Source organism: Doryrhamphus excisus, linkage group LG1, assembly GCF_037039965.1.
Source record: "Doryrhamphus excisus strain RoL-2023G ecotype Guam linkage group LG1, RoL_Dexc_Guam_v1.1, whole genome shotgun sequence".
NCBI lineage: Eukaryota > Metazoa > Chordata > Actinopteri > Syngnathiformes > Syngnathidae > Doryrhamphus > Doryrhamphus excisus.
The window spans coordinates 22665786-22690869 of NC_136357.1; the positions used below are offsets into that span (position 1 = coordinate 22665786).

Here is a 25084-nt window from a genome sequence, read left to right on the forward strand (position 1 = left end):
AATTTGAATGTTAAAAATGTAAAGAGAAGGTGGAAAGATCCCAGAAGTACACAAAGTCGATAAGGCAGTTGCCGGGCCTTTCTCGAAAGTGAAACTTAAGCTTGTGTGGCTGGGAAGTGAAAGTGAAGCTGTCCCGAGCTGGTAGTAATGATGCTGGTAGCGGGTCTGGCTCTGTAATTCTCCATATATGAGAGTAGCGCAACTCTTGTTGTGCTGTGTGAGTGTGTGTCCAGGCGGCCTCCAATGAGAAGCCACTAGACTGAATCATCATATCCAACCATAGCTTGGTCCATGTGAAACACAGGAAGTGAACAAGTGATCAGTAATTGCTGCGAGAAGAAGATCTGCAGGCAGCGAGAATCAAAAAGTCCCAACAAAAGTTTGAGATATTTAAGAAAAAACTTTATTTGTGACTTATTAACAAAACACATTACCAGGTTGATGGACTCTTTAGAACCACTATTATCACCTTGACAATAAGCAGGTGTACAAAAGAAGTTTATGAACAGATTTGCACTGTCACAGTCAACTAGCGTGTGCCACCCACGGCCACACCCAGTGACCGACAAACATTCACTATACACAAGCGGCGAATACATCGACAGGGTTTTTTTTTGTACTTTTTATTTTAAATTTTTTTTGGTCATCTTTTTGAAGGTTTTTTATCTCTACTAAGCAAGGAATAACCATGGGGTTTGTGTACATGAGTTCACAATAGTGTTTGCTTGATCATTTCAAAGCGTAACACAAGTTCAAGGGTTGATTTTCTGTAAAAAAAACTAAACAAAAAAGGCATTTCATAGCGTAACACAAAAGCATCATGTATATATAGAAGATTGGATTTTACAGCAGTAAAAAAAATTTGATACTCTTAGGTTTTGCCACAAACTGCGTTACTGTTGGAGTTTGAGTGCGTATTGGATGCGTATCGCAGATTTGTGGTTTCAGTACACATTTACCGGTGAAATAAAACATATTTAGGTATATATAATATTTATATAATATCTGTTTTCCTTTGCTTTATAACATGCAAACAGCCACTTGGTGATCTGACAGCACAGGAGTACACCTGACGGACGGACAGGGGGACGGGCGGGGTCAAGGACGCGTGAGCATGGTTTGGTCTGAGCACCAACAGAGACTGGAACAAGGACAGTTCTAAGAAATGAGATGATAAACTTCCAGTTCCAATGCCTGAATGCTCAAATGTGTTTCAAATGATGTCAAATGTCAAATAATATTAGCAACGAGCCACAAAGACTTAATTAAAAACTAAAGATGTCCCAATCAGCATATTTGGCCTCTGATCCCACTCGGATTTCTGATATCGAGTTCTAGATTGGCAGATCACAAGTTCATCCATATATTCTCAAAGGCCGCCACACAGATAGGCTGGATGTCCGACTTCCGGTACCTTTCCATCTATCACTCTCGTTTTTCTGCTGTGGCATAGCAGCCTTGCTAACCGCTGTTTGGTCCTCAGATGACGAATTCAATTTGTGGTATTGAATGCAGCTCTGCTCGTACCACCCCCTTAAAATGGCCATTTTGCAGACATATTTTCATGATACAATGCAGAAGTACTTCCACGTGGATACTACTTCCCCTACAGTTTAATATCCGGCCTGCTGTAAAAATGAAGCACCCATCTCCGCTCAATAAAAAAGGCATGGAGATGGGGACATCTCTAAAGAAAAAAAAACAACTGCTCACTGATGATTGCACCATCTCTAACCATCTTGGGGCAAACAATAAATGCCTTCAGCAAAAAAAAAAAAGAAAAATCTGCCAACATTAGTTTTATCCGGTTTGTAATCATTTTCCAGAACCTCGGTGAGGGTAGGGATGTCGATCGACAGGTAAATTGAGCACTTTGTCTTTTGGCTCACCGCGAGGTGAGGCTGTCAATGCAGCGATCTAAGTTGCTACTCTCACCTACGGTCATGAACTTTGGGTTGTGACCAAAAAGACCAAATCCCAGATACTATTTGCACAAATGAGTTTTCCTGTAGGGGGGCTGGGCTGGTCAGATTGCCTCCCGGACACCTCCACAGGGAGGAACATCTGAATGGTCGGAGGTCTCGGGGAAGACCCAGGACACACTAGCCACGTTTACATGGACCCAAATATTCCAATTCCATTCGGGTTATTTGCTCAAACGAAAAGAATGTAACCTTTGTATACACCTCATTCCGTGCCAATCCGAATGAATATATAATCGGATTTACAGGGGTGGAATATTCCTTTCCCCAATCCGATTGAGGTATCTTGAAACAGTTCAAACGGAAAGTTGTCAGACTGCGTTCTTTGTGGTGTTTTTCTTCTTCAGCTTTGGTGTGCATTAGCGCCATCTGTGGAACAGAATCTAAACCCTTCTATACGCCACTCACAAGTCATTCATAAGCTTATTTATAATATTTTAGCAAGATTGAACTTTATCTTTTCCTGTTCCCGGGTGTGTTCTTTCAGCGAATGCTGAGATATGACGTAACACCCAGCTCCAGACGTTCTTCGATTAAAAAAAAATGGAGGCGAGTAATCGGCACTGGACTGCTGCGGAAAGTTTGTTTTTGATCCAAACTAGATTTCAAGACTGGACGAAGGAAAAACTGGCAATACGGAGTTATTCCAACAAGTGAAAGAAAAACTCAAGGAAGTCAGTATCACGTGATGTTGGTGTTTACGTTTTACTGCGCATGCCCCATTGACTATTCTGGTTGATTATAGCGACGCATGGAGACAAGAGATTGGAATATTCCTTTCCATGTATACCATTGCTTTCGGAAAGGTCATTCGGAAAGAGAAAAACTCCTCATGTAAACGTGGCTATTGTCTCTAAACTGATCTAGGATGAAGTCCCTACCATGGATAAACAATAGAAGACGGCTGGATAGATGGATTGTTATCAGTATTCCGATAAGCCTCAGATTGGCCAAAACTAAGCAATCATGGCAAAGGTGTGTATGTTTGATGAGTGTGTAGTCTGTTTATGAATATGCAAAGACACGACAGTGACAGTCTATGCAAGGGGAATGGCTTTCCAGTACAGATGGTATTCCCGACTGTCTATTTGGGCATATGGGACTAGTAGAGGGCAGACAAGCAGCGGGCACGCACGTCCTACAAGCACTGAAGCAGTTGAGGCGGTGGCAATGGACTTGAAGAACATCTACTGAAACATTCAAAGACAGAAGTAGAGGGAACGTCCCCACTATACAGCCGTATAATTTCACTCTCGTCATCAAGAACGCCATCGTCCATCAGTCTTGGAGCGTATACGAGGGAGAGTAGCGTCCCATGTTTGTTTGAGTTGGAGAGTCAGTGTTCGTTTCTAGACTGGGGCGGGGGTGGGGGTGCTGGTGCACAGCTGGCTTGAGACCCCCAGGAGAGCTGTGCTGTATTCCAAGAAAAGAGGCAAATGGTCAGGTGGCGGTTGCATCAGCTGCACATACTGAATGTTCCCGAGTTACACTGCATCACTGGAGTACAAGCGGCAACAAGAAAAGAGTTAAGCGAACAACAAAGCCGGTGCAAATGATACCAAGTCACACAATTGAACTCACTAATATTAAAGTGTGTTTTTTTTTTTTTACCATTCACGTTATATCTCTAAAGGACTATAGCGGATATTTTGAATGATTCTCAACCATTTCTACAAATGACTAGTACTTGGTGTCTGTCCCTTTTCCAAAGTACCGTAAAGTTCTCGTTCAATTCAATTTCTCATAGACTGAGCATGTAAAGACTGTTTGCCCGAGTACGATGGTACTTGAAAATGGACAGCCGTGTCGCAGAGGATGGAATTAGAAAAATACAAAAACTTACCGTATTTTCCGGACTATAAGTCACACTTTTTTTCGTAGGTATGCTGTTCCTGCGACTTATACTCCAGAGCGACTTATAAATGAAAAAAGTGTTTATGTTACATGAAGACTGGACACCTTTTCCGTTCATGTTTATTTTTTGTGTAGCTTTACTATTATGTTAGCATATCTTACACCTATTCAGCCTGTTCTCTATTCTTTTATTGTTAGAACTTGCCTTTCAAGATGACGTTATGTCTGTTTTGGTCAAGTAGTTTGTACAATAATGAATTATACTCCAGTGCGACTTATGTATGGTTTTATCTACCTAATGATACATTTTTGACCTTGTGTGACTTATACTCCGGAGTGACTTATAGTCCAGAAAATATGGTATATTAAACCTCATAGTCTCATCCTTTGCGGGCCGATGACGACTCTATGGTCAACCGATTACTGTAGGTTACTTACTGTAACTGGTAAAATGATTTCATACTTATTTCTAATCGTCATGCTAAACCTAGCTGCAGCCATGGAATGTCCCTTAAAGGAAAACGGCACTTTTTTGGAATGTTGCCCATCACCCACAATGCTTATGTGAAAAAAGAACACGTCTTTTACTTGCCGAAAAAATCATCCAAACACCGCCAACTGTGCTTCATTTTGGAGGCGCGAACACCAAGAAATGACTTTTCTGGCATAGTAACACGGCTAGATCCACTGGATGGACAGTTGTCTGTCTGATCCAAAAATATAATAATTCTTTGTTGATAGTCTCTTGGAGCAGTGTTTTCCGCGCCTTTCCATCGATGTGTGCCACTCGATTTCTCTCGAGCGTGACGTCTCGCTGCTCCGACGTTTTACCCTTTCTTTAACCTGTAGCTCATCCTCCATGTGTTAGGCTAAGAAAGATAAGAAGATAAGACTCTGAATCCTCATTTGTCCTAAAAGTAGTCATCAGCATCTCATACAGTCTGCAGCGATTGGTGGTACCCAACACAGGAAGTGCTCTTTATGCTGGAAGTAGTTAGTTGCTATGCGCTCTTTGAAATGGTTGCGCCCAGTCATGCTTAAAATGACCAAAGTACTTATAATAATAATAAGAAGAATGACATTTTATCCTGATGTGGTACAATAAGGTGAAAGACGTGTTTCCATGTGTCACGTAGGGATTGGGTAAAATGGGTAAAATTCCAAACAAAGTGCAGTTTTCCGTGACTATAGTACAATCAAATCTTGCAGTTGTCTAACAAGCTGAACCTGGGAACAAACCTTGGCATAGTTGGTGCAACCATGGGTAGATCCCTAACCCCTGCAATGTGCCGTTACACCGAAGGAGACTGAACGGTCGTGTTGCTCGTGTCAGCCACCTAATTCTCTTAAGGTGCTAATCTCATCGTCCACATGTCAGTTGTTCCTGCTTAGTTTCTCATTGTTTTTTTTTTTCTTACAAAATTGCTGAATTTCATTGATGCCTACATATTCTGAAAAGAACAAAAAAGTCACATTTTTTAGTTTGGCTGAAAGTGGGGTGAATAATCGCCGGCATCGTCTGCCGGCAATTGTCAAATACAAATTGCTCCTTTCTATGTTTTTTTTTTTTTTTGCCGTTTTGGTTTTCATTATACAAACTTGGGCATGGTGAAGAAATCGGCAGGGTAGATACTAAGCCCATAAAATACCTTTTAAATGTACGTTTGAATAGAATGAACTTCGACTAGTTAAAGTTGCAGGCCAAACGAGCCGTAAGGAGAAAAGCCTTTGTTTAGCAGGTTTGCTTGCTGCAGCGAGCCAGGCTGGGCCGAATGCCTGATTGGCAACAGTACGGTGTAAATATGGCATTTAATGCATATGGTGCAAAGACGATACTGATTTGGCTTTTTTCTGGCTCTGTCATCATGGCATCATGATATTAGCTTGAAATGGCCCCTTTCACTCCTCCCCATCATCTTTTCCTTTATCCTTCTTTTCCTTCTTATCCTTCTTCTTCTTCTTCTTCTTCTTGGCTTCGTCCTTCTTCCCGAAGCTTATGAAGTCACCTTTATCGTCAACAGGGCCGGGGTCATGGCGGATGGAAATGATGGCGGGGGATCCAGGGATGATGAAGGCTTCGGGAGGAATCTCGCCGGGCTTCAGGGCCTGCGGCGGGCCGTAGCTTTGTCCGGCGCCGTACCGGAAGTGCCAGCTGTTGCTGTTGACACCGGCGCCGACTGGGGGTGACAGCTCGCCACCGCCCTCTCCATCTAGCAATGAAAAGACATGTCTCATGTCACATAAAGTCAATCATGAGCATTGTTGGACAGAAGGGACTTGAACCCACGACAGCTGGATTGTCTAAGACATCTGAATGAACGGTCCATTTGTGGTCGACTCCATGCCCCGAGAATACAATATCCAAAGTCAAATTATTTTCTCCATGTGAAACTATAAAAAAAAAAAAAACAAAACAAACAAACGCTTTCTGGAACAGATTCATTGGATTTACATGATTTCTTATCGGAAAAATGAACTTCTAGAATAACCCGGGTTTGACTGTACATATTTTAAAGACAAATCTTTCTGTTGTTATGAGATATTAGTCTCAGCTAGGAATGGTTCCCTTTCTATTTGCTTTGCTTTGATTAAAATATATATTTGGTCCTTTCATGACGTCATCATGTATTCAAAGTATTTTCATTGACATTCATGAAGCAGTTTTATTTCAAAAACATGACTTCAGCTTTTGTAGCTTTGATTTGTGTCCATGTTGGTGTAAACTTTGCCCATCTTCTCTTGTCAATTGGATATTGAACGTTGTTAGGAGCAGCACCGTGTCACTTCATGGAAATGGCGTTTTGGTACCGAAACCTGGTACCGTTTGATTTTAGGTGAATCGCTGCTTGGTAGAGTTGGGCTTTCTTTGGATTTGAACACTTTGATTGCGGTTCCTGAGATTCTGGATTTTGTATTTTTAATGACACCCAACAGGATAGCGCTCTTATTATGAAGGCTGGAAGTGTTTTGCGTCCCTTGATTGTCCCTCGACAGTTGCAAACAGAGACGGACTGTCCCGATAATAAGCTTACACCAAACTTCCACATCCTGAAACCTGGCTTTTTGACGTGCCGGTTCTGATTGCTTTGAGGAACTCCGATGTGGCGCATCAAAGACAAGGTACTGTGTTAAATCTACACCACGAATGTGTGAACATGAATCATATTAGTCGTGTTTGCAGCCATTTCTTCCGGTGAAGAAGGCATTGGACTTTGGAATTGAACTAAAACTCGTAATGTTATTCCCGGTTCTCACTGATGCTTGAGACTGGAAGCCCAACCCTTGTGCTCGGGAGTACTGTCCGAATTTGCTTAGTACCTGGAAAAGCACCATTTCTGTACCCATCCCTAGTCCCTATTTTTTCTGTTTATTTTATTTCTACAATGTGCAGGCCCATAAAAAATGGTCGCTCACAGAGGTTCGACTGTATAGCGCTGTGATAAAATGAGCACACCCCACATTTAAAGGTACCATAAATGTATGCGTTGGTATTTTGAGGACAGATAAATAGAAGAGAAGACTATAAGCAGAACACTTCTATTCTAAGGGAGGATGGACAAATGAATTTTTTGAACATTTCAATCTTGGGATCTGGTGTCAGATGATTGGGGCAATGTAATCTTACTCTGAACAGGTACAATTGGCAAAATAGATAAGAAATTGCCATGAGGGGTCAGGATCTATACGCAGAGATGATGTGCAGCCAAATAAGATGGCAAGGTGAAAAGGTGACAGATGAAATAGTAAAGGGACTGTGAGATGAGACCAGAGAGATGTCGACAGCGAGAGGCATAGCAGTAAGGAAGACGGGGGTGGGGGGCGGTGCTTTGCAGACACCGTGCTCTCAGGCCCACACCAGTTCTCTCTGTGCTGACCTACTTTCGGGCGGGATTTTATTTAGATCAAACAGACCCTTGCCAAAAGATTCTTTTTGATTTGTCTTTGTAGGCTATTTATGACATTACTGGAATGCTGAAATGGTTTCAACTGCTGTCCCTCTGGGACGTACGTACGCCGTTACACACGGTCTGGTACAGAGCTCCTCCCCCCTCGGTTTTAACGACTTCATCAAGTCAATTACATGCATGGACATGTACCAGCGGCCACAACAATAGACTGCACGCCAGTCAAAACATTGCTACAGAAATCATCCTAACGACGCAGCACGCCAATTTCAAGTCGCTATTCTTTCAAATATGTTGTTAGACGTTAGACGTCGCTTATTATGAAATTGTAACTTGGTGACAGAAGCGTGTAGTTTGGGCATCACCAAAACCGAAACTAGTACTTGACGTGGTTAGGGCCAAGAGGAAAAAACAAAAGAACATACTGGAATCATTTGAAAATATATGCAAGAATTATTGAAGATAATCTTGTATTTTTACATGTTTTCACAATCTGCTAAAAAAAAAAGCACACAAGTTAATTACCCGGTGTAAATGAGCTTGTTTAATGATGCATCAGTGTCAGATTAGATGATTTTATCTCACCATTAGTCGAGTAAATCCCCTAATACAGTAATGCTGGTCTGTTTTTGAGGATTATGATATTTGGTATGTATTTAATCCCGCTATAAATCCACGGAATGGCTCTAGCATTTGGAACAGGTCTTGTTTAGCTGCTGTCACTGGTCAGGGAGGAGGACATGATGAGTAAGTTCAAGAGGGCATTCAGGACCGCAAACTATCTATCATAATTTGGCCTGTATTTTTTTTTAAACAAGAATAAAACAAAACAAAACACAGTGGACCCCTGGTTAGCATTTCTTTTCTTTAGCTCTTATTTTCTTGGAACCACATTGATATCGGAGAAGTAATCAAAGATTACACAATTTAAAAGCAGTTTGGAAACAGCACTGGACAGAACGGTGTAGAGAACATCTAAAGTCTACTCATAGGAAACTGTACTTAGAAGGAGAAAAAGCAGGTTTTCTATGCTCTCTATACTACCAAAAATACTCCATTAATGTATAGGGAGTGCTACTTGGTGGAAATTCACTCATCACGGTCAGGTCCGGAACGATTAACGGTGATAAACGAGGGCTGACTGTAGAGTAATTCTTTTACATTTTAATCAGGTGAATATTGGCTAGAATAGTAGAGCCGGAATCCAGGATCAGGTGTACATGATAAATTTGACTGTATGAGCTTGGGAAGCCGGCTATTTGCTATTCAGCCCCTGCCTCATGCGAGCCTATATTTCACAGGAAACATGCATCAGAAATGGATTACGGCGTCGCTGCAGCTAAGCCGGGCTGTATGGCTGCTTGAGGCGGTTGCCATGACACCTGATGTAGATAAGCGGCTGTTTGAAGCCTCCTACTGTAACCTGCATTTAAAACGGGCGCTACGCTATTTTTCCTCCCCCAGTCTGCCGCTCAAGGATTCTGTTCTTTCCCCCCGTCCTTGTCACCGCTCCATCCTCCTCCTTTCCGTCTCTAATTCTCCCATTCAGAGATAGGAGCGGTTGCCATGGGAACTGCCTTCGCCCACTCCCTGCTGATGGAGGGTGCGGCTGCTGCAGCAATCGCTCAGTTAGACAGTGTTGCCAGGCAACAAGTCACATGGTGTTCCCTAGCAACAACACCACTGCAGGAACTTGCCAATCCTCTTAACCTTTCTCACTCTACACCCCCCCCCTCGTTCCCTCGCCCCCGCATCACCCCTCTATTGTACCTCGACTTTGCTCTTCCTCTTCCTAAATGACTTCCTGTGTTCAGGGGTTTGCTTTTCTTCACTGCAGCCTCTTATGACTGATAATAGCTTCTGTCATCTTCTGTCTTTCGGCCACTTACATGAACACCATTTTGAGGGTGCGGAAATTAAAATTCATCACCACTACGTCGGACTAATTCATCATCAACAATCCGCTGCAGACGTCTCCCTGAAAAAGCCAACCTGGCTCCAGTGTATGCGTCTGCAACCATCCAGACCGATGCACCGATGTTACACAAACGCACGCTTCTTCAAGACAATATTTGAGGATTTGCTCAGTCAAGGAGGCAGATTTCCATCTGCTCCAACAACTGGCACAGATTGTATATCCAACACACTATTTCAGAAGGAAATGATACATATAAATATGCCTTACAGTGGCAGACATGCAGCACAGACACCGGTGGAAAATGGCAAGAATGGAGACTTTGCACTGCTGGATCTTAAGGAGCAGTTTAAGACCACATAGAAATCCACAAAAGTCCCTTAAAATTTGAATAAAATGTCCAAAAAAGGAGCGATGATCAGCGGTGCCATTCCTGTTAATCAGCTAAATGGGCTGGTGCTCGTGTTGCCAAACTCGGAGGTGAGTGGGAATGTTGCTCCAGGTGCTGAAGATGGCTTCACAGACGGCATCCATCATCTGGAACTGGTTTTTGTAAACTTTCCTGGCCATTCATCCCCAAATGTTCACCACTGGGTTTACATGATGGTGGTCTAACAGAGTGAGCGTATTCCTCTGGAAGAAGTCCTTTGTCAAGTGCAGAGTTGTCTTTTCCACACAGACAAGGGCCTTCAGTCCTGCCGTTTGATGCCCCTGCACAACCTGAAGCTCTATTCTTCTATTGAATGATCATGATGATGGAAAACATCTGAGGTGGGATCTCCTTGTCATGCCAGTAACATTGGAAGCCATCAGAAGCGTCAAAGGAGAGGACAACTTTCTTCCACCTTTCAATGTCCCATGTTTGGTGTTCTCCCGACGAGGCCTTTCTAGTCTTCTCTGGCAGATGGCATCTTGTGGTTATTGAACTACACTGAGCACCAGTATCCAATAGCATCCTTCGGCTCATGGCCGGTGGATTATTCAGGGTCTCCCACTTGACTTTTTTGTTCCTCAGGATGTTTGAAGAAGTTTCAGCAATGCTGAAAGACTGCGAGAGGCTGTGCTCACGCAGATGAACAATCCCACTGCTTTTTGCCTTTGACATCAAGAGATCATGACAGTGTGAATACCTGACTCCAAATCATATTCAATCCCCATTTTTGGCCAAGATGTTGCCTCTTAAAGGCTGTGCTCTCCAACCTTTGATCCTCCGATGAACGTCTTTGCAATCCATTGTTTTTTGTCTCTGTCCTATTTCATCTTTTTGCATTTTGAAGCTCGAGTTAGATGTTTCGGAAGATTCATCAGTGCAAAATGCACATTCTTGACATTTTTCAACTGCTCTTCAAATTTTGATCAGGAGTGTATTTTTTACCACGGAATCACTGAGAGAGTGACTGTGATGAAACATCTCACCCTGACGTTTGTCCATATGTTGTAATTCCTAATGTCTGACAAGAAATCAGTGAACCAAAATCTTTTTTTTTACGCTGAGCTGTGTGTATAAATATTGAAGTGGAGGTCATGTTTGGGGTCGGCACTGTTTACATTTACATTTACTTGTGTTGTGCCACAGATGTTCATCCTCACCGCCCATGTGGTGTAAATCTTTTTTTTTTTTTTTTACAAAAAGTGAACAAAAACATCTGTTTCGGTCTGCGTGTCTATGCGGCAGTTGTTATCTCTATTTCGGTGCTCGTCCCTCTTGATTTTCGATGCTCAGCTCAACTTTAAATGCATCTGACTGTCAAACGTAATATAATGTTGTTAATCAGGATTTTTAATAATTTTGCCATATTTTTGAGACATAAAAAAATAGGTCAACATTTTTTTCTCATGCTAGCACAACTTTGGTTCGCACCATTAATCCAGTCCTGAATGTCCGACCAAAACATACTCAACTTTTCCCATAAGAAATAATGTAAATTCAATGAATCTCTTCCAGAAAACCCAAAATCTAAACACAAAGCCCATCTTGATAATTTCACTATTTTGGTTTTACATGCGGAAAACAACAAAATGCATATATATGAGGAAGGAAAGATGTAATTGTTGACAAAGACAGCTTGGTGGCAACAAGATCAACATGAACACCACCTTCTTGTTTTGCTATGAGTTATTTCTTGGATTCAACAGTGTTCCTCCCCTTCTTGACTAAAATGCCTGCACTCGCAACTTTCTGGCTTATTTTGCTTATCTTGAGTCTTGTGGCGTAACTGTGTTTGTTGGCAAAGAATTACCACTGTATTAACACGCTAACACTTAAATACATAAATACATCCAAAACTTAGTTAGACTGACGCAGTGTATTAATAACACTGCTAGATCTGTGTTGTATTGTATGCTAACCTGAAAATGTACTTAAACCGTAAATGCTCTACCTTAACAGGAAACACGCTAACCAAGGTTCCACTACATTAGAAAGCTAATCAGCTGCTAACAAGGATTAGCAGGATGTTTTGTGGTAAAAATACATGAAGAATACAGTTGAACTCACGTACTGTATTAATGAAATGACAAAATGTGCCATACTAACTGCAAAAAGTACCCAAACTGAAGGAAAATTTGGGTGTAACTTTGCCATAGTAAGTGAAAAACACACTAACCAAGGTTGCACTCTATTAGCAAGCTCTATTAGCTTGCAAAATTTTGTATCGTATGCTAACCGGAAAATGTACGCTAACTGAGGCAAAATTGTCAATGTTAATCGAAAAGCACTAACCAAGGTTCCAGTATATTAGAAAGCTAATCGGCTGCTAACATGGACGTTTTGTGATAAAAATACATTAAGAACACAGTTCTTATGCAGTGTATTATTAACACAACATCATATTGTACGCTAACCAGAAAATGTACCTAAACCAAGGCAAAAGGTGAACCTGCGTGTACGCTAAGCAAGTAAGTTCCACTGTACTTCTTTCATTTGTATGAAAGTTACTTAATCGGGGGAAAGCCCCTGAATCATTACTACTAAAATACACAATATTAAAAGTACACTCATTATTACAATCATTAATCATTAATTTGCTTTTAGCTACATTCCCACTCACCAGCAGCACTGGACACAGTGGGCCAATTCTGGACCAGCATTCCTTGGGCGCCCTGCATCACAGAGGCCTCCTCCATGTGGACCGAACTGAAAAGCACAAAACATCAAGTGAGAGACGTCCAAATAAATATTGAGTTGAATCAGCTGCTTTTATGAAGATGTTTTTCACGCACATGTTGAGAGAGGAGTGCCTTCCAAAATATTGGAACATGTGTTCTATTAAATAACACTTTCAGATTATTTGCTAGGATAGGTATACTGCATTTAGAGGTGAAAACAACATGAAAATGTTGATGGTCATCATCATAAGCCAGAACAAATGGGTGTAATAACATTCATCATGGCAGCGTTCAATGTTTCAAGATCTTCCGTTGCCATAATTAGCGTGACTGATGAATATCACGCTCTGACAACGGAAAAGGCCAAATGCCTTCATATGGTGTCACATGTACAAGTTGCTGGGACACACTACGACAGGAATAAATGACATGCTAGCAATGCCACAGCCTACGGCCGTCTTTGCATGCCTGTGTTTTTCTCTCTCACAGAGTATTGTTCCACTAATGCATGTTGTAAGGCCCCAGTGAAACCTTTCTCCTAGATAAACACCTGAATGCTTTTAGGTACATTACCATCTCCATGTAAGCTTTTAGGTACATTAGTATCTTCGTGTTTTTGCCAGGGAATTCGCTCTAAGCATCGTCGAAAGGAAACGTTGAAAGGATACCACATGTAAGCAATCATTAGCGTCCATGTCCTCATTAATAGGGTCGGGTCAGGAGCTACTTTTTGTTGACACCCCCTTTTGTTGTTGAGTTGGGATCAGGTGTGACTGACATGTGCAGGCCTGTCACGATAACACACCTTGTGGGTGGATAATTGTACGATTAATTGTCAACTTGCGTCATGTCACATTTAAGCCACTAGATGGCACTCAAGTGTAGTGTACCGGTGTGATGCAATATTAGCTACGAATCGCTGGGCATTACCAACTCATACGCCATTCGAAGTCATGGTGCCAAAACAACTACACACAGCACCGCAACAAGTAGATGAAAAATACAGACACTACCAACGTATAATGCAGAATATTAACCAACTACTGCATGCTGGGAAACAGAAAGTACTCCCCGTGCGTGAGTTTATATGGTAGTCATCCTTTTATGTCATAACATGCTTGAATACAACACTATGGCTGCTCAGGAGAGACACTAAAGACAACACCACTTCCTGTGCATGACAAGCTGGACTGCACCACACGATATTGTGAACGCGCGCCATTTTGTTTTTCTGTTTCTGTTTCGTTTAATATTATATCGCCAATCAATAGCTTCAGTAAGTGTTGAGTGTCGGAAGGAAGGCTGCGCTGCACAGCCACGCTGTATTTGTGGCATTCGGCTTACTATCGCCTTTGTGCCTTCATTCATGTTCGAGCCTGCTTGCTAACTGCTAGCACTCAGTGTAGCTAACACCTCCACAAAGAGGCTTAATAGTTGAGAGGATGCTCACTGTCTTTTGTGTTCATTTCATTTCGAGCCAATGTGCACAGACAGATGCAGAGTGAACCCTCTTGTCATCCAGCCTGTGTACCACAGAAAGATGGAGTGGATGGACGCATATACACTTATGTCAATTTATCGAGGGCTCAGAATTACTGACCTGCTTTTTCTAACCGTGGGATAAATCCATATACTGTATCCATTATCGTGACAGGACGAGACGTCTGTTTATTTGCACACTTGTTACTTATGACAGTGCAGATTCAATTGATTTATAGCACTGAATGTCTATGGTCTGCTTCAGATTGGGTTTTGCCTGTGCATTTAGAGGTGAAAACAACATGAAAATCAGAGAGCTGACAATGGGTGAAAAACAAATAATTGTAAATATGAGAGAAGATGGAAGGTCAATGAGAACCATTGCACAAATTGGAGTTATAGCCAGCCATCCTTCTTTTTTAAATCATTTTTTATTATTTTCATAGTCAGAGCATAGAAAACCTAAAAAGTGGTTTTTAACATTATTAGAGCCCTGTCGACATGAAAAACACCCTTACATTGCGTAACTCCTACAAGGACTCAAGATCAAGCGAGCTAACCAGTTAGCCTGGAATGTATTTCTTTTAAAATTAAGAAGCAAATAACTTACCACTTCCACACGGAATGGGAGGACAGCTTTTTTTCACTTCATGCGTTGTTAAGGGAATGTCATGTCAATGTTTTGTGTCATTACTGCCATCTAGTGACCCGAATATCGCATGTCACTCGTATTTGTATATGTTTTGCCTAATAACCACCAAACAGCCATCATTTGGTCATGACACACTGCGATATAGCGAGGTAGGTTGATATGTTCCCTTCTGTATCATTTCCCATCCATTTCTTATATCCAATATTTCCTTATCCTTATTAGGGTATGCTGGAGCCTATCCCAGCTGACTGAGAGGTGGGGCGAGAGGGGTGAGAGGCGGGGTACACCCCCAGTCCTGGTGACCAACCAATCGCAGAGAACAACAACCATTCACCCCATGGACAATTTGGAGTCGGGAGGAAATCTCGATCCCGATCTCATGACTGTGTGGCCTAGATGTTCACCACTCGTTGACGGTAGCATAAAAGTGGACCTCCTCTGGCAGGGCCCTCTGCAATGCAGTACATCCAGAATCTCTTAAGTGCAAGGCTTGTTATGTTGGGCGGGGACGTGTCATGAATACAAAATGGCTATGTTCACTCCAAGGAGTGTGAATGTTCTGCTTTTACTTGCAAAAATGCTACTTTAGTGTGTCAGAATATGGCAGGAAAGGACTGGTGTCGGGTTTTTTTTCTGCACTGACGACTCCGGGAATGTGGGTCAGTGAATTCATGGCAACATGCAAAGTGTGCGAGGAGTAGAAGATGACAAAACGCCTGTGTTTGGGGTTAAGTGTTAACGAGAGCGTCTCCTCTGTCCATGAACATTACAGGCTCTGACATTCTCGAGATGGCGGCGGCAAATTGCGGTGATGATTTATGTTAATCCACATCATGTTACAGTCTCCTGATGACATGATGCACATTAGGATACTTCCACACCATAGAAATTAACACTAATTCCCAATTAAAGGCCGCACAGACGCCAGCAGACGACTGCACAAATGAACAGTCAGCATTGTTAGTATGAAATTATAACATTTCACTACAAAGAGGAGGAAAAAAACTCATTAGTCTGTAAAGTTCCGGCTGTCCTCGCCTCACATTTGCAGAACATTTCATTCCATACGCTAATGCTACTTTTTGTACCCTGATCATTACAAACTCGAGGGCCAGATGAGGATGAAACAACTACATTCTTCTTCAAAAATGCTTTGCTTGCTTGCTAATGAGAATGTCTCCATTAAAAATATTTCATTACAAGACAAATGTGGAAGCGCTGTTCTATATTCAGATCTCATATACCATCTCATATGTTTGTTATTGTTGGAAAACTTTAACTGGAGCTGGAGCAGCTTTCTATAAACAAGAAGTTATGAGCCTCCTAATTGAATTGTTATGTTTCAGTGTTATACTTTCTGCATAACGCTGCGTCTTCCTCTCTGTCTTTTTTTGGATACAATTTACACAAACAATCGCAGTCAGCGCTGGTTTAGAACGGTTAGTTGGATCCAGACCCGACCGAGATTCAAGGTTAACTACAATTCAAGGTTAACTAATGGAATGTTTCATAGTTGGAGCATACATTTCAGTATTATGAGAGCCCTGTAGACATTACATAACACCCCTATAGCAACCTTAACACTCCTATTATTTACTGTTTACAATACACATACTGTTTATTGTTGAATTTAGCCTCCAATTTATTTATACTAAATTTCTGAAAAGCCAAAAACCTACCACTTCCACATGGAATGGGAGGATAATCACCGCCCACCGCCCCGCCCCCCATCATGTGGGACATGCCATGCCTGACTTCATGGCTTAATGATACTTCACACTAGTACATATTACTTGTATTTCAACATGTTTTATTTGTTTGTTACGACTTCATCAATGTACGATCTCTTTTTTTAACAAGTGCTGTATTAACTCGAGTCTAAATGTCCTCTGCTGTCTGTGTTAACAAGTTCACACCTCCAGACAAAACGTGTATAAATACACACAGAGTGCGTGTGGGGGCAGTTGTACGCGCAGACACTGATGCGTGCGTACATCAGCTAATCTGAGAAAGGTCATAACTCATTCGTCCTTCATGCTTCCTGCTTAAAGACTGCAAGTGGCCGGGGGGAGGGGGGGGTGTGGGGGTTTGTAAATGGCCTATATAGTGTTACACTGCAGAGGACATGTGCTAAGCATGCACTGATGAGAAAGGCCCTAAAGGGGCAGAACGACATGCTGGGGGTCAAATATGTCATCCTGACAGTGGCAGATGCTAATATGAGATATACTATATTTCAGGCTCTGGGGGGAGGGGGGGTTCATGGAAGCTTTTGATTGGGAATATGATCAAAGTTGCACAACTTACCTCTGCACTCCCGCCCTCAAAGATGCAGAATATCGCCAGTCAGCATTTGGGGCTTTTGGCTGAGCGTGCAAGAGGTGAGCGGAAAAGCAGATGAGAGAGAGAGAGAGAGAGAGAGAGAGAGAGGCGATGGAGAGATAAGACCAAAAAGAGTTGGTTAAATCTCATACAGCTCCATGAGTCTCATCAAATAATCACGATGCACACCCCAGCTCTGGATCCCACACAGACGTACATGTTGATATTTCAGCACATGCATGCAACAGCAGTCCTAAATAAGCTTCCTGCTTGTCTCCGAGCCATGTGGGGGAGGTGGGGGGGGGGGGGGGGGGGGTATTTGGCGTCTGCCCCTGACAGGCGGGGATGTAACGGCCTTGCAGGCTTGTGAGGATGTGATACTCCCCGCAGACCTGTGGTAAATTACAGCCCGTAAAAGCAATAAGCAAGAGCCTTCATTGCCACGGCAACCACACCCTTTGCGTCTCGTCTGAAGCGAGGAGGATCATTGACACAAATGCCACTCTTGCCACTTGTACAGTCTCCATGAGACGCGACGATGCCTTTAAGTTCAGTGAAGAATGCGCTAATGGCCTTCCTCATTCATGGTCATTAAGTTTGTTTGGCCCTTTCAGAAGCATTTTCCATGTGAGTAACTGAACATCCTTGACTGAGTCAGCCACGACTGGTCTCGTGTTGGTCGGACTCGTCACCGGCTTATTACCTCCGCCTAGCGCAGCATGGAGGTTCTGTTTGTTTGTGTTCCAAATAGCTTGAAAAGTTCTGAATGGATTTGGATGAAATTTTCAGAAGTTGTCAAAAATGGGCAATGGAAGAACTGATTGAGGTTTGAGGGGGATCCAGATCACCATCTGGATCCAGGAACTTTTTAAAGAAACATTGAGAGATCGGACCATTTTTGGCATTTGGGCATATAACTCCACAAAAAAAGGCCAGAGTCCTTAAAAAAATATCAGGGTTTTTTTGCAACAGGTTCTACAAAATATAAAAGACCAAATATCCAAATAATGGAATTATTATAGATAATGTGAACCAGAACAATAATTGACAGTTACCATGGTACCCATTATGTCATTGTATGGTTATATCACCTCGTACTTCGGTATGTGACAAAAATGAAATTAACATTTTTTTTTTAATACATTAAAAAACTAAACTATATTAGGAAAGCAGGAAGTGAACAAATGTAACAGTTACTGATTGTAAAAGTACCAGATGGAGGGGTAGGATTTAATAAGCTTTGCTTCTTCCTACTACTTTTGGACATGTGGAACTGTGAACTGATTACGGGATGCACTCAATTGTAATCTGATTATTAATTATTAATTAAACCATTAGCATTAGCATTAGCATTAGCATTAGCATTAGCATTAGAGACCTTTGGAATTCATTACGGAATTCATCATGTAAGACAACAAATGAAGCTCTAAACATGCAACAAACGCCATGATATCCAGCCAAGACACCGGAATGTGGAGTTTGCCGATGGATTTGTTGTATCTTCAAAATGGAGCGAGATCAAGAAGAAAATGCCATTTTTCTGAATAACTACTGACCTAATATTGATATCATATTGAATCCAATTGCTACATATATGTTTTCATGTTCAAGATACCTAAACGTTTAGATCAAATAAATGTCAGACGAATATTTATGCTGTAAATCACAATATGGGGGATCTGTGACGCTTGGCGGAGGTCTGCGCTATAGGGGCCACGGCTTTGGAACTGAAGAACGTACAGTAGCAAGTGTCCCAGATAAAGACGGCACATAATGTTCAGTCTGCGCAATTCATAGGGGAGTATTTTCTGCAGCCTCTTTGACAAAACCTAATTTGCGGGTCTGAGCAAAAGAGGCTGGAGGTTAATCACATTTATTTCGCTCCACTCGACTCTGTGAAGCATTTCCCCAACATGTAACAGATGTACAGGGGACAACCTTGTGGATACCATCAATAAACCAAATCTCCCGCTACAACTGCTGAGCAATAGATTTGCGTATCGATGTCCTGTATTATTGATGAGGATCAACCCATGTGGCGACATTAGGCCTTTGGTTATCAACTGAATGAAGTCCATCCATCTATCCAGGGTCATGGGTATGCTGGAGCCTATCCCAGCTGTCTTCGGGCGAGAGGCGGGGTCCACCCTGGACTGGTGGCCAGCCAATCACAGGGCACATATAGACAAACAACCATTCACACTCACATTCATACCTATGGACAATTTGGAGTGGCCAACTAACCTTGGAATGTGGGAGAAAAACGGAGTACCCGGAGAAAACCCAAGCACGCACGAGCAGAACATGCAGACACCACACAGAGCGAAGAATCAAACCCAAAGTGATGTCCTAATAGTCCTAATATTACAGCGTAAAATTATTATTTTCACTTTATTCTCGTCAAATTACTGCAGATTAAAAAAAATAAGTTTTCTCTTTAAATTATATTTTCAAAGCGTGCTTGGCTAATAAAAAAAGAAAATGCCACAGGCTGTACTTTGGACACCCCTGGATTACACTATTAATCAAAACAATGAACTTCAGCTCAAACCTAAGGAAAAAATCCTTAGTTGCGTCCCTGGTTGCATGGAATTATGAATTGAACTATTTAGGAGCAACCAGCAGAGGGCGTAGTTCACTCAGACGCCACTCGTTAGTAATAGTAAGCCATGAAGAAGACCTCTATGAGCTAAAAACATAAGATTGAGCGTATATCGTATACTTTATTGTCTACGGTCCTACCTACGTACGACACAGGCTGGCTGTGAAGGTGAATGGAGTGAGGTTCCCCGGGCTGGTGGAGTAAACGCATCACTTCCTCTGTGACCTTTCAACTTTAGTGTTGCCGGATGACGTTTTCAGCTGCTGAACTCGTTAGGCTGCTTTTAAAGCGAGCTTAATTAATATTAAATTTATGAAACTGAGTTTTAAAATGAAAGTCACGGGAGTGCAAATCTTACGAATAAAAACAAAAGTGCTGATGGATGTTTTTACTGTTGGCAATCCTGATTAGGTTTACTAATTGGATGTGTAGCAAATGAGCAAATCCAGAACCTCTGATCTTAATTTTCCTCGACAACTAGTCTTATAGTGGCTTCTATGGAGTCAATCAACTGTAAGGTCCGACTGTCAGGCCCTGGTCTCGTTCAGACACACCACTTAGTTCAAGCCCACTTGCTCAGAGAATGAGCAAAGAGGTGAAGACTACATGACCCACTCCGAGCGTGGATGTGATGACAACCTCAAATGGAGACTCAAATCTCTGAATCATCAGAAAATCACACAGCGCTGTAGAAAAGCATCAGGACTGACGTTAATGCGGTGTGAGTGCTGAGCTGGGCGAGGCGGAGCGACTGCACGGGATGAGAGAAGGATTCAGTTGTTGGCTTCCGTGCCAGAGGCCAGCGACAGTGTCGCAAATGGGAACGTTGATAAACATTTTAGCTGATGTGAGACATGAACGCACACGTCTTTGTCTTTTCCGTGCGTTTTAAAATGATAAAAACAGCTCAAAAGAGGCGTCAAAAGACATTTCCACATATTAACCGAGCTACGTACTTAGTCCTACTAAGCTTATTTTTATTGTTGTTAACATTGTGACACCCAAGAACTACGTCACTGGCGTAGTGACACCTCGGCACACCATTAGCTGCCGAGCGACTAGCTTCACCACAGACTCGCTCACAGCGCCTCAGGCCACGAGCCAAAGGTAGCGCTCCATATTGGATCTGCTGCCACTGCTGCTGTTTTTGTTTTGGAGTTGGAAAAGCTAACGCTAAGTGTAGCGTTCATTTTGATGTTACTATGTGAAATAAATGCACTCAGGAAGAAATTTAAAATGAGCAAAATACTATCAATCAAGGTTTTGGGGGGGTGGGCTTACCAGGTGTGTCACATGACGTCCCATAAATCATTAGCTGCCTTTTTTGTTGCTGTTTTTATAAAAACGAATCACGCATACAGCAGTCATGCAATCAAAGACACAATGTGTTAAAACTTACCTCCGGGCAGATTTGCAGCGACGCATCGGGCATGCTCAGTCTGCGTACAAATCCACTTCCACTTGTAAAGAAGCGGTCGGCGCCGCTGCCCCAGGTGCCACTGATGGGCCGCCCCGTGTTGTAGAACATGAAGGTGTCGCTGCCAGAGGTGGCTGTCAGGCAGGTCTTGTAGCAGTAAGTCTTGGTTAGGGAACCATTTCCACGCACCTCGATGTAGTGAGGCTCCACTTTAAGGTCCCTACGGAGCACCACATTGTTATTCGGCTGTCCTGCGGCGCCGCCGCCGGGGCCGCCAGCACTCACGCTACTGTTCCCGCCATCTGGAGGGGGCTTCTGTGACCCACAGCAAGGGGAGCAGGACCCAGGTTGGGTGCAATAGGCGTGGCAGCGGACAATAGCCAGGACCACCACGGTGACCAAGAAAACGAAGGTGGTGGCGCTCAGAGCAACAATCAAGTAGAGGGTCACGTTTGAGAAAAGCAGTGTGCTGTGGGGTCGGATGATCTTCTTGGGGTCGAGGACCACCTTGGTGGTCACCTCAACGACAGCCACATTGATGGTGGCGGTGGAGGAGAGCGCAGGCTGGCCGTGGTCCTTCACCAAAACCGTTAGCGCAAAGGAGGTGGAGTTGTCTTCCAGGATTCTTCGAGTGGTCCTGATCTCACCTGTGTGTTCGTGCACCTTGAACAAGTCCAGGTCAGTGGCGGTCTCCAACACGTACACCAGCCAGGCGTTTGGACCGGCATCTGCATCATACGCCACCACTTTGGTCACCAAGGCGCCGGGCTCTGCGTTCTTTAGAACCGTCTCCAAGGAGCGTGTGCCATTACCCGGAGGTTTCACAATGAGTGGCGCGTGGTCGTTCTGATCCATGACGTAGATGTAGACGGTGGCGACGCGACTAAGCGGAGGAATGCCCCCATCTTGGGCTTTGACCTGGAAGTGAAACTCTCTAAGTGATTCATAGTCGAAGGCTCGCAGGGCATAAGCCTCGCCAGTGTCGGCCTTCACGGACACATACGAGGTGACGGGAATGCCGTGGTTGTTGTCATTGAGCACCGTGTAAGTGATGCGTGCGTTCTCCTTGATGTCTGCGTCTTGAGCTTTCACGGTACACAAGGAGGCCCCGGGGCCGTTGTTCTCCGTCACGTAGACCGTATATGATGTCTGCTCAAAGCGGGGTGGATTGTCATTGACGTCAGCCACGTCCACCTGGATGGTCTTCTGAGAGGAGAGAGGAGGGTTTCCTCCGTCTGTGGCACTCAGCGTGACATTGTAGGCATCAACGGTCTCGCGGTCCAGGAAGGCTGAGGTAACCAGGGTGTAGTAGTTTCTGAATGACTTGATCTTGAAAGGAAGGCCTGCGGGGATCTCTAAAGTCACCTGCTTGTTGGCGCCGGAGTCCCGATCAGTGACGCTAATGAGGGCCACGACCGTGTCGGCTCGAGCGTCCTCCCTCACGGGGCTGGACAGGGACGACAGCACAATCTGAGGGACGTTGTCGTTCACGTCCACCACCTCTACCACCACCTTGCAGTGTGCTGCCACCGCCCCCGGACCTTTGTCCATAGCTTGGATGTACATCTCGTACGAGTTGGTCTCTTCGTAGTCCACGTTGCTTCTTACTCGTATTTCTCCCGTGTTGGTGTCCATGCTGAACATCTGCCTCACTCTCTCAGGAGTGTAGCTGCTGAAGGAGTAGTACACCTCGCCATTGGTGCCCTCGTCCAGATCCGTGGCATTGAGTTTGATCACCAGGGTGTCTTTGGGCGAATTTTCCAACAGTTTCACCTTGTACACGGAGTTGTCAAACACGGGGACGTTGTCATTGGAATCCAGGACTCGCACGTTGATTTTGGCGGTGCCCGTCTTCTCGGGTGTCCCGCCGTCAACGGCGCTCAAAATTAACTGGTGGTAAGGCGTTTGCTCGCGATCAAGAGGCTTCTTGAGCACCAGCTCGATGTGCTTTGTATTCAAGGAGGGCTTGTTCGATACCAGCGCAAAATGGTCATTTGTGCTCAGCTGATATATGCGAACTGCATTCGAGCCGATGTCAGGATCCTGGGCATTTTCGATCGGGTACCTCGACCCCGGCAAAGCAGATTCTGTGATTTCAACCTGGTACTCGTCCCTGGGGAACTGTGGCGCATTATCGTTGGCATCCACTATCTCCACCTCAACATGGTGCTCCTCGGTGGGATTTTCCACCAGAACCTCCAGATTGATGAGGCAGCTGCTGGACGAATCGCACAGCGCCTCCCTGTCCATCCTCTCATTAACAAGCAATTTGCCATTTTTGGGGTTGACAATCACGTAGCGCTTACTGCTGCTGCTGGAGGTTACCTTGATTTTTCGGCTGGCCAGCTTTCGAATATCCAGCCCCAAGTCATGCGCCAGATCGCCAACCAGTGCCCCATTTTCCAGTTCTTCCGTAACAGAATAGCGCAACTGTCCACACGAAAGGCCACAAAACAAGGAGAATATCACAAAATAATAAAAAGGCACATGACTCCCTAGCCGGTGGCATATCCCCGCAACAGCCATTGCAAACTCATAGGATCCGCAGACGGATTAAACGCAGCCTTCCGCCTCTTTAGCTTGCAGTACCTCGCGTCCCAGCACCTCATTAAGGTGGGCTAAATGAAGTCCGGCTGAATGGAACAGATGCGGCTCATCCATTGTCGGAACCGGCGGTGGCGAATCCTCTCCAGGGCACCCATATTTTCTTTGTCCGTGATGCGTTTCTTTTTTTTTTTTGTCTCCAATGCGCGCTGCTGACGGGTGTGTTTCCTTGCCACTGGAGCAGCGAGAGCCGTCAAATACCGCAATATGACCATGTAGTACTTCCGCAAAACGACAGCACCTTCAAAATAAAATACACACTGACTGTGAAGTGGAGGTACATACCATAAAGTCAGTCAGTGCATCTTGGCTATTATGGCGTACTTCGGTTTAACTTAGCATAGATACGTTACTCTGTTTATTACGGATATGAATTCAAAATTAATTATTATAATATAATTGTTGACTATTTTGAAAATTCTAGCCAGAAGTAACGCCACCAATACTTGCAGCATGACCTTGAAGGCAGCATCCCACTCGAGCGCGCACTCAGACGCTGGCTCCCCTCCTCCCTCACCGCCCAGTTCTCTCTTCCCGAAGATCTAATGTGTGGGTTATGGGGATGATAAATACCCACATAGACTCGTATTAACCGTATTAGTGCTTTAAAAGCTGGTGCTCGCACGGAAGGCCGTTTTGCCTTGCCTTTTGCCAGCCTGACATGACAAGGAAATGTGTGCTGCAATGAAACGCATTTGGGGTGTTGTCCGTACCACCGCAGCTTAAGGCGAATGTATAAAAAAAAGCGGGCTCCATGCTTTTTCTCTGCAATGGAGGACGCTTCATTTGCCGGTAGCGATTCTGTGGTGCAGCCTACCGCATGACGATCATTTGGGCAAGGCACAGCATGCAGGGAGAAAACATTGCGCTGGCAATCACAACCTTCCCTCCGCATGCATCACTGTCAGTGGTAGACCCCAGACTGTCAGGTCACATCATGACATTGAAGACGCCTGTGGTGGACCCCGGAAAGCAGACGTATCACGTTCCCTCGGGTCCGCTTCCCAGGCAGGCAGACACATGATGGGTTTCATCCATACCGTGGGTGGCGATGGACTGTTCATTTCCTGCACGGCCTAATTAGGCGGTGGTGCATTGAAGGGGTGGGGTAGGGGGCTCTACCTGCAATGAAATATCAATTCATGGAGTCTCTTATATTCTTGTACTTGAAATAAATACACAGACATAAACGAGACCCACAGGTTGCCAATCTGTACACGATAACCCGAGGCAGGGGTTCTTTG

The 25084-nt window shown here is 43.8% G+C and overlaps 1 protein-coding gene across 1 annotated transcript; it reads right to left on the minus strand.

Annotated features, from left to right (window-relative positions):
* Positions 1-380: 380 nt before the first annotated feature.
* On the minus strand, positions 381-24151 carry LOC131132347 (protocadherin alpha-C2-like). Its single transcript, XM_058077888.2, has 4 exons — positions 21219-24151; positions 17203-17261; positions 12707-12792; positions 381-6046 (listed from the first exon to the last, which is right to left on the minus strand). Exons 1-4 carry the CDS (start codon positions 23760-23762, stop codon positions 5736-5738), a joined length of 3000 nt encoding a protein of 999 aa, XP_057933871.2. The 5' UTR covers positions 23763-24151; the 3' UTR covers positions 381-5735.
* Between the last annotated feature and the right edge of the window lie 933 nt (positions 24152-25084).